Source organism: Arachis duranensis, chromosome 9, assembly GCF_000817695.3.
Source record: "Arachis duranensis cultivar V14167 chromosome 9, aradu.V14167.gnm2.J7QH, whole genome shotgun sequence".
NCBI lineage: Eukaryota > Viridiplantae > Streptophyta > Magnoliopsida > Fabales > Fabaceae > Arachis > Arachis duranensis.
This window is the reverse complement of record NC_029780.3, coordinates 100,000,994-100,016,343: the sequence shown is the minus strand read 5'-3', so window position 1 is coordinate 100,016,343 and position 15,350 is coordinate 100,000,994. Positions and strand designations below refer to the sequence as shown.

The window sequence follows — 15,350 nt, the reverse complement described above, 5'->3', positions numbered from 1 at the left end:
TATCTTTTTCAACGAGGCCTGCTTCATTTTTAGTAATTTGGTTTTGTGCATGAGATAAGCAGGGATACAATACTTCCCATAATATTCCATAATGAATACAGTATGTAAAATAAATAGTTCTTATCAGTCATAAACTCAGAAGGTATAATTTTCTCTCAATCCATTTAATTTTTATTCACCAAAGTTTGGGAAAAGGAAGTTATTTTACTTGATTCAGTTCCAATCAACTGGCATGGGAACTTGCTCAAATCACTACTATTCAATTCAATTTGGGAAGCACAAAAGAATATAACTTATATTTTATAATTTAACAGACCCCTAGTATGTCTTAGTGTTACTGAAAACATATGAGTATAAACAGGCTGCTAAGAGCCATCACACTGACAACGCCACCAATGTCATATGATCTTGTTAAGAAATCACTGCATACAACAAATAGAGTCAGATTTGATATGTAGTCATCAGAATAAAAAGTCAATTTTATATAGCATAGACATTTACCACAACATGACAGGATTTGAAAGATGTGGAATAACGACTTGGTGGAGATTAACAAGAACCTGCCAATGAAAAGACATGGCTCATTAAGTTAAAAAAAAGTATGGACTTCTTGTATCAATAAATTAATATATGGTGCAATGAAAACAAGAAAGTGAATTTTATTGATCTCATTCTTTTGTCAAAAGCCATAACCATGCAGATTACCTCCTTGTACACATCAAGTGGAAGTGGCAATCTGAGAAATGAAAGCCATGCTTGGGTAAATTTTAACTTCATTTTCTTAGCAATTTTGGCTGCAGAGAGTACCTACATTCAATACAAAGTAGACAATCATAATATTCTAAATAAACTTCACAAAGGAATAATTTCATTGATATGGCAAGAAGATATGTGATACTCAATAACTAAAAAAGTAAAAACAGGGAAAGTAGTTCTAAACTAAGCAATGAAAATATATTTGATCCTCAACAACAAAAACAGGGGAAGTACTTTTAAACTAAGCAATGAAAATGGAAAAATAGCTTACACTATTGTCATGCTTTCCAGGCTTCACCTGCTTATCATCTGCATTCACATCTCCACAAGGCTGCTTATGTTCATTTTCTACGGACAAAAATTATATTTATGAATTTCAATTATTATATAAATTTAATAGCATTTTACATAAAGGACTGCACAGTATTCTGTGTATCAAATGCAGTCCTAAAATGATCACAAAGTCATGATTGATAATATAACCATGGGGGTGAAAAAAAAAAGCTATAAGTAGACAACCTGATCTGCTCCACATTTCAAGATCAGATGTATTATCTGAGTTTTCAAAAGGAGCGACACGTGATATTGTGTAATAGATATTGTGGATGACACGCTCCGTACTGCAATACAATACATTCAAATTATCAAAAGAACTAACTTGCACTAAACAAATAGCAAATAGAATTTGGTAGACATGGTCACAGATAGCAAATACTTAGGGGAGGAAGAAAGATAACCACCACGTAAAGGCACAATTTATGACCAAAGGACATCATATCATAATTTAAACTAATTAAGTAAAAATCCAGTATGATAGTGTTCCTTAAAAGCATGGAAATGAAATGAACAGAAACTGTTTTTAGCAGTGGCAGTTATATAGGTCTTACTGACCTTGAACTCAACTGACTTGCATCTGCAACATCTGCATTTTCACTTTTATCCTCTAAACAAGGATGAGAGAATTGAGTTATCAAATGGAGAGCACAAGTAGATCAAAATTATTGTTTTTAAAAGAAGAAAAATTAACATGCAAATCTCTTGTCATGCAATTTTGCAAATGAATGGGAAGAAAAGCACCTGATTGATCTTTTCCCTCCAAAGTTGTTGCCAGCTTTTTCAGGCTAATGACTGTAAAATAACTGCACCAAGTAAAATGACAACTTCAGCAGAATAGCCAAATCTCACAATTCGCATGGGCCATGCACTCATCCCCAGAAGAACTGTTCCAGTGACTCAAGAACAATTAAAACAAGTGAATAGCTTTGAATCACAACAATAACTCATACCACACATCAATATACTTGAAATACTTCGCTGTTAGTAAATCCACCAAAAATTCAACCGAACTCTCAGAATGGACCTGATAGAATTAATCAAAAGATATATAAATAAAACTTCAAATTAGTCATGAAAGTACAAGCATAAATCAAAGTACTACGGCTTGGTTTGGTAAAGCTTTTCCAAGAGGTGCTTGTGCTTTCATTTTGCCCTAAGCGGGAGCTTTTCAAAGCTGACTTGTGCTTATAAAATTTTATTTATTTTCCCGCACATATTTCCCACTATTATATTGCCATTGAAATCCTCGTATATTTCTAACTTCTCATCCTAACCTTCACAAATTCTAACACAGTCTTCATATATTTTTTATTTTTCAACCTAATCTTCACAAATTTCAATACAAATACATCTCTATCACATACTAGGTATGAACTTCTATCTATTTATATTATTTTTTTGTGCGTTGTTTTTGTATTTTTTCATTAGATCTATGATGTTTGTTTATTTTTTATCTATTCTTTGAAATGTGAAGAGGTTGACTTGGTTTATAAAAAACCAATCATAAAATTTTCCTTGCATGAACATTAGTCAAAATTATAATAACAGCATGTATATACATATGTAAATAAAGATATATAATCATAAGAGTAGTTTATTTGAGATATGTGTCCCATTTTGTGTGATCTGTAAAAGCTTTACCAAACTAAGCCTACATAATGCAACTATCAATTACGGACTAATTCGGCTCAAATAAAAAAATCAAAAGGACTAATTCATAAAACTACAATGTTATATCGATCCCAATGCTTACAAATCAAATTTGAGCTTTTGCTCATTAACTTACAATGCTATGGAGGAACCTATGGTATATAGCAGAATGGAACCTGCCGCCATTAGCAACCTTAACGAACTCCATTAGTGTGTCAAGCACGACCTCCTTGACAGCCTCCTGCTCCTCCTGCTGTTGCCGCGGCGAAACAAGAACCTCCAGGAGAGACTTGACGAGCTCATCGAACTTTGACCTTAGCCAGGCATTGTAGATGAAGTGTGACTGGTGCTCGGATCCTTTTGCGTCGGCGGCACGTGAGGAGGAGGAAGGGAGAGTGGGGAGGAGAGGGAGGAAGAAGGAGTGGAGAGAGAGAAGGGATTCAAGGAGATGGTGTGGTGGGGAAGAAGGGTTAACAAAATTGAGAAGAAGAGGAAGGTTGTTGATGTTTGAAGCTGAAGAGAGGAGATCATTGCCTAGGGTTTTTATCTCCGCGACGCCGTATCGACCCTTCTTGTTCTTCTTCGTTTTGTTTGGTGCCATGGTTGCTCACAATGGGAGCTCTCGCCTCTCGCGGCAGTTAAAGGTTTCTTAAGGACGAGAGGGATGAATCCGTGAATCAGTAACATAGGGTGTGCAAATTTTAACAAAGTTCATCACAATGATTAACAACAACAAAAAGCACTGAAGGAACACTCAGTAATATAGGCAGTGCAAATTTTAACAAAGCTCATCACAATGATTAACAACAACAAAAAGAACTGAAAGAACAGTGAATCAGTAACATAGGCAGTGCAAATTTAAAATTTAGAAGTTATCAATTTAAAATTTATCATCAAATACAATCAGTGAGCAAAGCCAATCAATCAAGCACTGACTGAGCATTCTGGTCTGATTCCGTGACTGGGAAGCAACAAATTCAGCAACAAATTCAAGTTACAGCAACAAATTTAACAAATCCTAGGCAAATTTATTGATTACCAATTCAGCAACATGCAGAAATACAGGGAGAAGGGAAATCTGGAAAAGAGAGAACACGAAACCAAAACATTAATCAATAATCACAAAACACTAAACCTTCACCCAGCAATTACAAACAAAGCCAGCAATTACAAACATTAGCACATTATAAAACATTCCAAAACACTAAACCTTCACCCAGCAAAACCAGCAACTACAAACAAAGCCATCAGTAAATTTGAACAAAAGATTAAGAGCCATCAGCCTACAGCATTCAACAATATTGCAACTAACAAATAAGGAGCCATCAGCAACTGGTAAACCAGTAAAACACTATCAGAGCCATCAGAGGAAGTATTATTGATTAAAACACTCAAACAGAGTAACAGAGTAAGTATTACTTACTAACAGAGCAATCAGAGTATAGTGAATACAAGACAGAGCAATCAGAACCATACATACAAATTTGCAAATTTGTAAAATTTCCACCATTAACCACCAGCAAATACAAGGGAATACCAAACTGGAAATCAAGACGGAAGACCGAAGAATTGAAGAACCAAACTTCAATGCTCAAACCAAGACCGAAGAAGAATGGAACAAAAATGGAACAAAAATTGAAGAAGAAGACCGAAGATGAAGACGAGCCACTAACCTGGGTTCCGTGCCGAGAAGCCAGCGAAGATGAAGAGTACCTGCCGAGTTACTGGGTTAGGGTTCGACGACCTGGGAATGGCGGCGCTGACGACCTGGGAACGGCGGCGGCGCTGACGACCTGGGAACGGCGGCGAAGATGGAGGGCTAGGGTTCCTTCGCTTCAGAGTTCTCCAATCTCCAGTACAGGGTGTATAGTGACAAATGATTATGAATGATTGGGGGAACTACAAATAAGTCTACAATATTTAAAAACACGACAGAAAAAAAAAATAGATATTAAAAATATTTAAAAAGAAATTGATTTTGATGCAATTTTTTTAAGCCTTATTTTAAAAAAAAATTATCCTTAACATATTACTATAAAAATTCAGATCGGATAAATTATTTGTTAAATACAAAAAAAAAATTTATCACTTATAAAAAGTATAATATTTATTAATTATTTTTGTCATCGTTTCAAATAATTTAAGAGCTTATTCAGTTATTTGTGGTGCGAATATTATAGGTTATAGGTTATTTTTATTAGTAGTAAACTTTTAGATGCCATTTTGTTAATTTACACATATTTTATTTTATATTATTATATCAGTAAAATAATTAGTTTAGGTTAATTACTTAAAAATTATCTAAACATATAAATCTAATCAGATAACTATATAAAATTATTTTACATTATTAATATATTGAAATTAAACAAAAAATATATTAATTTAATTTTATATTTTTATTAAGCATTGTTATAGTAGTCTTTTTATTTTTCTAAAATAAAAGACAATTAAATCTTCAATAGTTGTTGAGTATATATATGTTACTAAGCAAAATGAATTGACTTTGCTTTTTATTGGGGTGTGTTTGTTCCATATTTTAATTGGCAAACATAATTTTTTTTCTTACTTTGAAAATTACATTTTGACATAAAAATTGCAAAAACTAAAACTCTTCAATTATCCGGTAAAAAAAAATTAGAATTACCTTTCGAAAATTTTGAAATGAACCCAACCTTATTGTATTATAATAAATTTAGAAACTCAAATAAAAATAAGGAAAAGTCCAAGGGCCAACACTTTTTTAACAATCTGACCAGCACTTAGCCATAAAAAAAAAATAAGTGATCTTCCAACATTGGATGTAATCTCATACTATTAAAAACACTATTGATGGTCAATTGATGGTTACAAAATACAAAATTTACTTCCCTAGCACTCCTCTAAAAATAAAACGTTAATATACAAATTCATAACAAGCTTACTTTAGATTTCCCAATTTCCATAAGAAATGTTACAGAAACTTAAGTAAGATTAACTAAAATAAATATCAAATGTAGGAAAAACATGGAAATGTAAAGTACCTCCTATGGAAGTTAAAAGCTTTCTTTTACGTATTCTATGAGGACTATGCTACGTGTACATTAAAATTAGCCATCAAAGTCAGCCACCAGTATAAAATACTTATCGGAAGACAAATACATGATGAAAATAAATTAGTGGCAGATTTTGGTGTACAAATAGCATTTTTGATTCTGTAAATAGATCAATGAGAGAGAACGAAACTTGTAACATACATGCAGATCACAGTCATCGTTCTCACAAGGCATCGCGAGAAGCAATTCGGCAAGTTATTGCATCTGCAAGTGATGAAACTCCGAGTTCGGGAGCATATATCTTGTAATGCTGAAAAAGAAAGAATTAGAATATCATATAGTCTGAACAAAACAATACGAAGTCATTCAAAATTAGAATCAGTGCCCTTCCAAACCTTTTGCATCCGGGATTGGTTTGCTCTCCTTTCCAGCTCCTCCAGTTCAATCTCTTTTCCATTAATGAGCTTCTCAATGGCTTTTATCTATTGACGACAGAGATGAACTAAAGTTACATACTTAAAAGAAAAAAAAAGGTGTCTTAGAATTGTCCGACCTCATTAGGAGTAGCATCAAATCTAGCAGCAAGGATGTATGTCGTGTTATCTGAGATACCACATCTTTTCAAAGATTCACTAATCTATCAACGATACAAGGAGAAGTTAGCCTACTTAATTGGAAAATGAACCAGAATCAGTCAAATACAAATGCATACTTACATGCTTGGACCCTGAGTAATTGTAAATAAGCTCTGAGTGAAGAGTGCGTGTGGTCAAAGAATCCCGTGACTTAGCTACAAGTGTCTTGTGTGCAGCAGCTAGAAGAGGAACAACATCTGGAATCTGGTTCAGTTGATAACAATTGAAACATTAGAATGATGAAAAATAGTCATCATTAAAATTTGAAAATGGTTTAAGCACTAGAGTCATGGATATAAATGGTGCTGCGTATGACATAAAGCACAAATATAAGAAACAATACAAGTAAAGCATTGAGGAATGCAACTTCTCGCTCCAATGTCCCAGCTTGCATACTTTCCAAGAGCTCCCTATGAGAAAACAAGAATACCATCACATAATTTATCGAAGGGCAGGGAAGCAGGATCCCAATCTTAAGAATCAATTTCAAATAGCAAACATTTTACAATGTGTTCCATATATTTACTTTTAGTCTTCTACAGACTCATTGTATGATATAAATAGGAAAGAATTTGCAGGTACCATTCTAAAACAGTTAGAAAGGAGCAACTAGTTTATAAATCACCATTTCTAACCGCTGCAACACTAGTCTCACTAAACACTTTTATTATCAAAAGAAAAAGTGGAAAACTGAACTCTAACTACCATGAATTATAACTTCCAGTTAAAGTGATCCCTTAGGCTGCGTCTGAATACTGTCTGTGACACAAACAAAGAGCCACTAGATAAAAAAACTCGACAGACACACAATTTTTGTCTCCAACTCGCATTGTACTAATTACTTTCCTTCTTGTTTCCAAAATGTGAAATGAATTCTAAGAAAACTGAAAGAAAGTACTCGTAGATAACAGTACCAACCTTATACATATAATGATGTAGTATGAGAAATCAAACCGAAAATAACTAACTACCTAAGAGCTAACAAATTCTGTTTCTTGTGTGCTAAGTTACATCACTCTTCCTTATACAAAAGGAAAACAAGATATCATTTTTGTAATGATCAAAGAAAAAATATCACTACAAAATCAAGACCCAAAAAATAAAAATAAAGCCCCTTATGATCTGTTCTATCATAGCTACTTTGATGTTTACTGGATCCATCAATTACCTCCAATAACCATTTAACCTAATGAAATGATAAAGGAACAAAATGATATTTATAGACTACAACGCCTTCCTGATAGTTGGGATGACGAAAAGTCTCAATAACTTGAAGAAATACAAATGTCAAACAAGTCAAAACTGCAATAATATCTTTCTTTCACTAACAACTAACAAGTAAATTTCCAATAACAGGTTGCTAATATTCCATAATTTATGATTTTTTAAGAATAATGAGAGAGAACGAGAGAAAGGGACTAACTTGGAATTGGTGACATCGGTGTAGAGTGCAAGAGAAAGTGTGGCTCCATTTATATTAAACACCTTCATAGCCTCTGCTTTGAATCTGCAAAGAAATTGGAATGAGAGAGCAATGAAGGCCACAAGAAGTTACAATAATTAAGCTTCAGCTGTAGAACTGGCAAGTAAGATTCTCAAAGCTCAAAATCCAAAAATTCTGAACCAATATAAAATAATGAAGAAAGTGTAACAAATACCTCCTTCCAGTGAGGGTGACTCCAGCGGTGACGGTGGCGTGACTCTTGCGGCTGCCATACCCGATGCTGCAAACGATAAGAGTGAGATTTTGTTGAGGTTCTTTTAGATTGAGAACAAGTAACCATAGTTGTCAGAACCGAACCGGTGAATAGTAATCAAACCAAACAAACTACTGAGTCACTAGATCTTTAGTTCAATCGATGGGTCACTAGTTGAACCGTTGGTCCGGTCCCACATAAATAAAAATATAAAATAGCTTAAGTGCAATCACATATCATCTAATCACACTATCACATAACCACAAAGTCACAACCTATTATCTAATCAAACTATCACAAGCTATTAGCTAAGTGCACAACACCAATAGTTCAATGATTCCTTAGTCACAACACTAGCATCAAAACAGATTAATATACAATAACTAACAAAATTCCAATTAACAACAATTACAAAGTCAGTAACTCAAATTGACAAATACACACTACTAATCATAGTTATCAGAACCAAACCGGTAATTAACCTGGTCATACGACTGGGTCACCGGGTCATTAGTTCAACCGGTAGGTCACTAATTTACCTCCTTGACCTGGTCATAATTAAATAAAAATGTAAAATTATAAAAATAAAATTAAAATCTAAAGTTAAAACTTAAAATGCATGTCTTCACAAATATATTAATAACAATCAATTATCAATTTGTAGACATAACTAATGATGCAAAAAGTAATAATAAACTAGTTACTAGTACAAAATACTTTCTCAATTTAAATGAACAAGTGATAGAACAAAAAATAACACAATCAGTAAATCAAATTCAAGGGGTGATCTCAAAGTCGGCATCTATATCTTCATAGGATAAAGTTGAAGCTTGACCAACATTTCCTTCATTTTGGTTTGCATATATATCTACATTTGTGTATTTTTCACAAATCAATACCAAGAATAATTCATAATAGCAACTGAGTTGTGATGACTGACATTTTTTAAATTCTAGCAAGAAAAAAAAAAACAGAGCCTGGGAACAAAAATTTAACTGAACAATTTTATTCAACTATGATCATTTTCAGCAATGAAAGATTTAGCTCAAAAGATTACAGATTTACAGAAACAAAAAATTTAGCTAAGTGATTATTTCAGCAATACAACAACAGATTCAAGCTTCAGTGATGATAATCGGTAACAAATTCAACTCTGATGAATTTCAGCAACGAAAAAATTAGTTCAGTGATACTTTCAGCAACAAATTCAACTTTTAGCAACAAAATCAAGGTGCACTGATGAATTACAGCAACAAAATTGAATTAAGCAAGAAAGAACGGGCGAATTTGTTGGAACTCACCAAATCGGGGACAGCTGCTGACGGCGAGGCTCGAAGCAAGAAGACGACAACCAGCCCGGGACGTGCTGCTTCTGCCGCCGGAGACGACGAGCGCAGGGAAGGCGCGCGCTGACTGCGAGACGGTGACGAGACAGAGCGACAACAAGCTTGAGTGCGAGACCGGAGGCAGTGAGAGAGCTGGAGTGCGAGAGCGACAGTGAGAGAGATGAGAGAGCTTGAGCTTAGCGAGAGAGTGACGAGACTGAGACACTGAGGGGTGCCCTGGTGGGTGCGAGAGGAAGAGGAAGGAGTTCCCTGAGCATATTAGGATTTTGGCATCAAATTAAGCATGCATGAGTCATGACCCTTTCCAGTTTTGCTTTAACACGAATGGACGCGAAGCGGTTTTTTGCGGGTCTGATGCTTAAGCGGTTCGGAGGGTGGTTTGGCCTGGTCAGGTAACGGAGAGATTTCGAATCGATCCGAATATGATAATTATGCTACTAAGTACTAAAACAATTCTATTCAAATAAAACAGCAACCATTAACATCAATTTATCTATTCTAAACCTATATTAAAACAACAACAATCTGTTAGTAGAAATAATTATTTTTAGAAGATTAAGCTGATTCGAAATGCTGGTGAAGAATTAGGAAAGAAGTAGAAGCTGAAAAGATGTACGTGCAAATATTAAGTGAAAGTTATTTGACACAGATTTGATTTAGACACTTTGACAAATCGAACAATTACTCGAATGAAGAATCGAATAGTTTTTCAAATGGAGAATCGGCAGTTACACGAGTAGGGAAATTGAAGGCTTTCTCTAAGTTAGGAATTTAATGGTAACGCTCATGGGTAAAAGAGCGGGACGGTTACCTAGGAATTTGCGTACAAGGTAGCATCGTGTAATTAATGGTTGGTTATGAAAGTAGGTTATAAATATTAGTAAGTTTTAGGAAATAAGGGTTGTAACTTCTTTTCAGAAATACACTCAAGCACACTCATATCCTAGTGAATTCCTGAGTCTGCATTCGAGTTCGATTTCTGTAAGGTTCCTTCCATTGTCTTTATATTTCATTTATAATTCTTGCAAAACTATATCTTTCAAACAAATTTATCTTTCAAGCATTGTTTAATTTCCATGTCCAATTTACACTTCAGTACCTTTAATTTCCATGCCTAAAGTCCTTTGATCCAATCGAAGGCATCTTTATCACTTTCTTTAAATTTCAAAGCAAATCTTTTCGATTTCAATCAATTTTACTTTTCAAATCCTTTATTTTACACATCTTTTATCCTTTTTGCACTTTTTGAACTTATTTCCTGTCTTAATACTCGTCTAATCCGAGAACCTTTGATGCACTTATAGAAAACTGGTACCTGTAAAAGAGGAGTTGGTTTCGCTCCCAGACCATTAGAATCGAACCACCATCGATTTGTTAAAAATCGACAAAACAAATTGGCACGCCCGGTGGGACAGTTTTAAACTAAAGTGTGTCAAAAGATTTTTTATGTCATTTGGTGTATGCAATTGAGAAGTGGAAGGATTATTCACATGACTGATGAAGTGTCAAATGTGAACGGTGGTTCGTCCACTAATGACAGCATACTAGTAACTGTGCAATCTTCGAACGTTACTTCACATTCGGAAGGTTTGGTTGCAAGTGAAAGTACGGTGGTTACTAGCGTTCAAACTGGAAATGTTAGACATAATATTTGTCCACGTGGTAACTTACCACCAGTCCAGCCCCCAGTAACCACTTGTTGGCCTAATACCAATGAGGTGCACCGTGTGATTGAAATACCAGGATACGATGGAAGCCTTCAAGCCATGGAAAGAAGATTGATCTTTTTGTCAATAGTCGTATCACTTAAGCCTAATGAACCATTTAGGGAATGATCACGATGTATTACTGGAGAACTTAAGATGCGTACTAATGCAACACCATGAGGTTGTGGTAGACGCCCTAAGCAAGAAGTTTCTAAGAGATTCTTGGACGATAATCCCAAAGGAGAAAATGTTAGATGAATTAAAGTTCTAAGTTGGAAGAGTGAGAGTATGGTTGGAAGTGTCGGTCTAAATCCATTGCTAGTTTACAACGTGGCATCGATGAAGTACGAGACGTGTAACGAGACAATAAGAAGCTGCTAAAGATGTCGAAGTCTGATAAACAAAAGGGAACTAAGAAGAAATTTATATGTCCAATACCGAAATAAAGATCGTAGACTCAAGGACTGAGGGAGCGCAAAAATGGTGATAAGGAACTACTAAGAGTATTGAAGCCGGTTGAATCAAGAAGATGCCAAGAGAGGGTTATGTGTCAAAATCGAAAGTTGAAATGAGAAACTGTTTCCGAATCTTACAAGAGAGGATTTTCAAAGGTACCTTGAGATTTCTAAAACGTATCGTGAATCCGAGAAGATATTTTGAGCAGCTAGAAGTGAAGAACGAAGTGACAATCTATGTGATTACATGTTTGACGCATGAGAAAGAAAAAAGAGACCACTAGAAGCCCTGCAACATGCTACAACCATCGAAAGTTCTACATTAAAGGTAAAATAGAATAGCCATCAATTTCATAGTAGGTTGCCCAAGTCTAGGACAAAAGGTGATATTGTTAGGAAATCGTGGACCAAGTGACCAAGTCCATTTTGCCCATCAGAGCAAACTACTTAGTAGGGATTTCAATGAGACAATACATCAAGGAGAAGGTGAGACTTTACAATACACTCAACACCTCTAAATTAATCAAAAATTGGAATGTTAAACATCTTAGTTCCTGAATTTGATAGTCGAGACAACGAAAAAAAAGTTACGCAAATTTGAGTTAAGATTCTCATTATGAAAGACGACCAAAGAGTTAGGCAGATCTAAGAAGAAGACTCCACGGAAGGAAGAGGATACCTATTCTTGAAGATTACTTTAACGAACTAGAATCGGATGAGAAATAAAAAACAAGGAAGTTAAAACTCACTAAGTTAGCCCATTTCAATTTTTGGAGAGTATTGATGGTCAGAGGTGTGCCAAATAGTTTTCTGCCGTAACTTTTGTAACTTCTGAAACACGCTTCTAAAACAAATTCATGGCTTACAACCTAAGCCATTCTAAATGAAAGGAGGTGGATGTTTCGAGTAACAGGATCAGCTTCAAGAAACTCTAAATATGCCAAAGGACTACCCACACCTCTTCTCAGATAACTGAGTCTGAATTTTGAGGGCAAAATTCCTAATTAGGTGGGTAGGATGTAAACCCCGCTAAAATCAGTAAATAATTAGTCAATAAATCAAATTTTAACTAGGAAAATTAAAAATTTAAATCTAATATCAAAATAGGATAGAGCTCTTTAAAACGAGAATTTTGACACCCATTTCAAAAAATTTGGTCTAAAATTGGGCCGAACCGGTCGAACCGAACCCAAACCGAGCCCGTGGACCCAACCAGACCCATCATTAAAATGAGCTGAAGCTCATTCTTCCCAGTTCTGCATGCAAGAACACGATGGAGGCAAGCAAACAGGGGGGAGAACAAGTAACAAATCCTAACCCTCATTCAAATTTGATTTCTCAATAACTTTTGATCTGGAGCTCCGATTGACGAACCGTTTGCAACTACGCGTTCTCCGCGACGAGCTCTACAAAACTTATGGAACAATTTAGTTGGTAACTCACTATTTCTTTCTCAAACAGCTTCCTCCAATTTCGAAAATTCATGAATTATGTTGAAAATTGTTCAATTTTGGTATTCTAGGTTCGATTTAGCTTGCGGAGCTTATTGGGTTTGAGTTGCTACGTGTGTGGGTGTAGTAAGGATCACCTAAACCCTAATCCAATTTTGATTTCATTATGTAAAATCTGAAATTGGAATATCTATGTGAATTAAGTTTATATATAAGCATTGGATTTGAAAAGCAAGCATTTGGAAGCTTGGTGGTGATTGAAGCTGAGATTTTGGTTGGTTTCTCAAAGCTTGAGGGGCTGGGTTGTAGCTAGTGTGGCTGCCTTGGACTAAATAAAGTGATCGGCCAAGGTATAGTTTAAGTTTCGGGCGTTTAATATATAAGGTTTTGTGAAAACTCAGGCTAGGAAACCATAGGTTAAGTTGAAATGGTTAAATGTATTAAATGATAAGCTTTGTGATGATGTTGGATAAATTAATGATTAAGCTTGTGTTGGAATTTATGAGCATGAGTTGTTGGTGTTGTTGAATATGTGTTCTTCGAATTATTAATGATGGGTTGATGATGATGTTGATATATGTTAATGGAATTTGGTGGTTATGGCTTGTTGAATTACTTGAAGGTGATTTATGAGTGGCTATTAATGAATGGAGGAAATAGGTTAATGAATTTTAAAATGGATGCTTATGGTTGGAAAGGGTGGATTTTTGAATAATGTATGAGGTTTATGAATTGGTGTGGGTATCAATGTGTTAGCAGATAATATTAGAGAAATAGGGCTGGATATGTTATGAATGTGCAGGTTTTATGGGTAAGGAATATGAATTTGGTGAAAATGAGGTTTAGGTGTAATTTGGTAAAAAGTGGTTTTTGATGAAATTTGGTAGTCCATAACTTGCTCCTCAAATTTTGGATGGAAATGTGGTTTGTTTCAACTAAAAGATGGTTTTACAAACTTTTGAATAATATAAATTTTGTGAAAAACGAAATTTTGTAGCGAAAGTTATGGACGATGAAAGTTTGGTGTAAAAAGTGTGTTATGCAGGTGATAAACTTCTGGTTTTGCAGCTTTCTGAGCAATTTGTATTTTTTTGGAAAAACGTACATCCACGCGTACGTGTGTCATAGAAATTTTAAACTGCACAGGCGCGAGTAGCCCATGTGTGCGCGTGAGGAGCCAACATACATGACCACGCGTACACATGACCTACGCGTACGCGTGACATGCTGTTCTCACCTACGCATACGCATGGTAAGGGAATGCACGGGCGTGCTACATTTTCACACTACCACGCGCACGCGTGGCCCCGACTTGCTGCAAAACTGGATTTTTGGTGTTTAAACTAGATTTTCACTTTTTAACCTCCATTTTTCTTCCTTCTAGACTTAAGGTATAGTACTAAGTCCAATAGCTAGTTGAAGCTAAGAAAATAAGGTAACTTGGGAATGAAGAAAAGGGAAAATATGAGGATTTATAAGAAAAAGAGATGAATATTAAACGAAGTTTTGATGTCATGGCTTGAATAAATGGATAACTAATGATTATGAACATAAAATGGCTTATGAATGATGTTATCTGAGATACAAGTTTCCCTGGGTAACAGAACCGTGGCTTGCCACTGCGTGTTCTGGGTTGAATCTCGATACTCTGTTGATCCTATGTCGTAAGGGTGACCGGGCACGTATAAATTCTCGAGTATAGATATCCCCCATTGAGTGATTAAATGATGAATGATTGTGAAATCTATGCATAGACTCACGGGGATGCGCGACGGAGGACAATCTAAGGTTTTCATACTTGTCGGGTTGGCTGGATAATCGACAGATGAGCCTCATCAGCCATAAGACAGGCATGTATCATGTGCATTTGTTTGTTTTGCTTGATATGCGTTACCTGGGATTTCCTAACTGAACATATATATCCTGCTACCTGTTATACTTGCTACTTGTGCTATCTGTTTCTTACTTGTGCGTGAACTTGTTTGATTGCTTGTCTCTGCTGGATTATGGATGACGGAGGAACAGAGAAAGGGTAAAATGGGTTGGTATTGATGTTAGGTTTAAAAGTGAGTAAGTTTAGGAATGTTTAGATTGCCTACCCCTATTTATGGCTTCTGCTTAGAAATTAAGTTTTACAATTGTATGACGGAGTTCTAGGATTGCCTCTGGCATTCTCAGGACCTTATTTATTATACGTGTGGCACCTTTACCATGCTGAGAACCTCTGGTTCTCATCCCATACTGTGTTGTTGTTTTCAGATGCAGGTCGAGAGGCTCCTCGCT

The 15,350-nt window shown here is 35.4% G+C and overlaps 2 protein-coding genes across 4 annotated transcripts in view; both read right to left on the bottom strand.

Moving 5' to 3' along the window:
* LOC107466401 (protein NUCLEOLAR COMPLEX ASSOCIATED 4) overlaps positions 1–4,634 on the bottom strand; it is a gene marked incomplete in the record, with an annotated part of 6,915 nt that extends 2,281 nt beyond the window's left edge. Inside the window, 10 exon segments of the mRNA XM_052254090.1 lie at positions 348–422; positions 502–560; positions 706–807; positions 1,028–1,104; positions 1,276–1,376; positions 1,648–1,699; positions 1,834–1,895; positions 2,043–2,116; positions 2,879–3,390; positions 4,416–4,634. Coding sequence (XP_052110050.1) covers positions 348–422; positions 502–560; positions 706–807; positions 1,028–1,104; positions 1,276–1,376; positions 1,648–1,699; positions 1,834–1,895; positions 2,043–2,116; positions 2,879–3,343 — 1,067 coding nt within the window.
* Positions 4,635–5,494: 860 nt separating this feature from the next.
* On the bottom strand, positions 5,495–9,818 carry LOC107466403 (uncharacterized). Of its 3 annotated transcripts, XM_016085379.3 has the most exons (9): positions 9,411–9,811; positions 8,592–8,657; positions 8,071–8,136; positions 7,836–7,919; positions 6,756–6,822; positions 6,494–6,616; positions 6,331–6,414; positions 6,173–6,259; positions 5,554–6,087 (listed from the first exon to the last, which is right to left on the bottom strand). In XM_016085379.3, the coding sequence occupies exons 2-9, from the start codon at positions 8,597–8,599 to the stop codon at positions 6,001–6,003; spliced, it is 606 nt and encodes a 201-aa protein (XP_015940865.1). In that variant the 5' UTR covers positions 8,600–8,657; positions 9,411–9,811; the 3' UTR covers positions 5,554–6,000. The 3 variants fall into 3 exon arrangements, with proteins under 3 accessions (XP_015940866.1, XP_015940865.1, XP_015940867.1); XM_016085380.3 differs by lacking the exon at positions 6,331–6,414 and having other exon boundaries at positions 5,495–6,087; positions 9,411–9,818; XM_016085381.3 differs by lacking the exon at positions 8,592–8,657 and having other exon boundaries at positions 5,563–6,087; positions 9,411–9,802.
* Between the last annotated feature and the right edge of the window lie 5,532 nt (positions 9,819–15,350).

Bases quoted from the DNA above. Each gene is read 5' to 3' on its own strand.
- LOC107466403 (XM_016085379.3), bottom strand. The intron at 7,920-8,070 runs GTATTTGTTACA...ATTTCTTTGCAG, and splicing joins GTCACCCTCACTGGAAGGAG to ATTCAAAGCAGAGGCTATGA. The intron at 6,260-6,330 runs GTCGGACAATTC...TGTCGTCAATAG, and splicing joins TTGATGCTACTCCTAATGAG to ATAAAAGCCATTGAGAAGCT.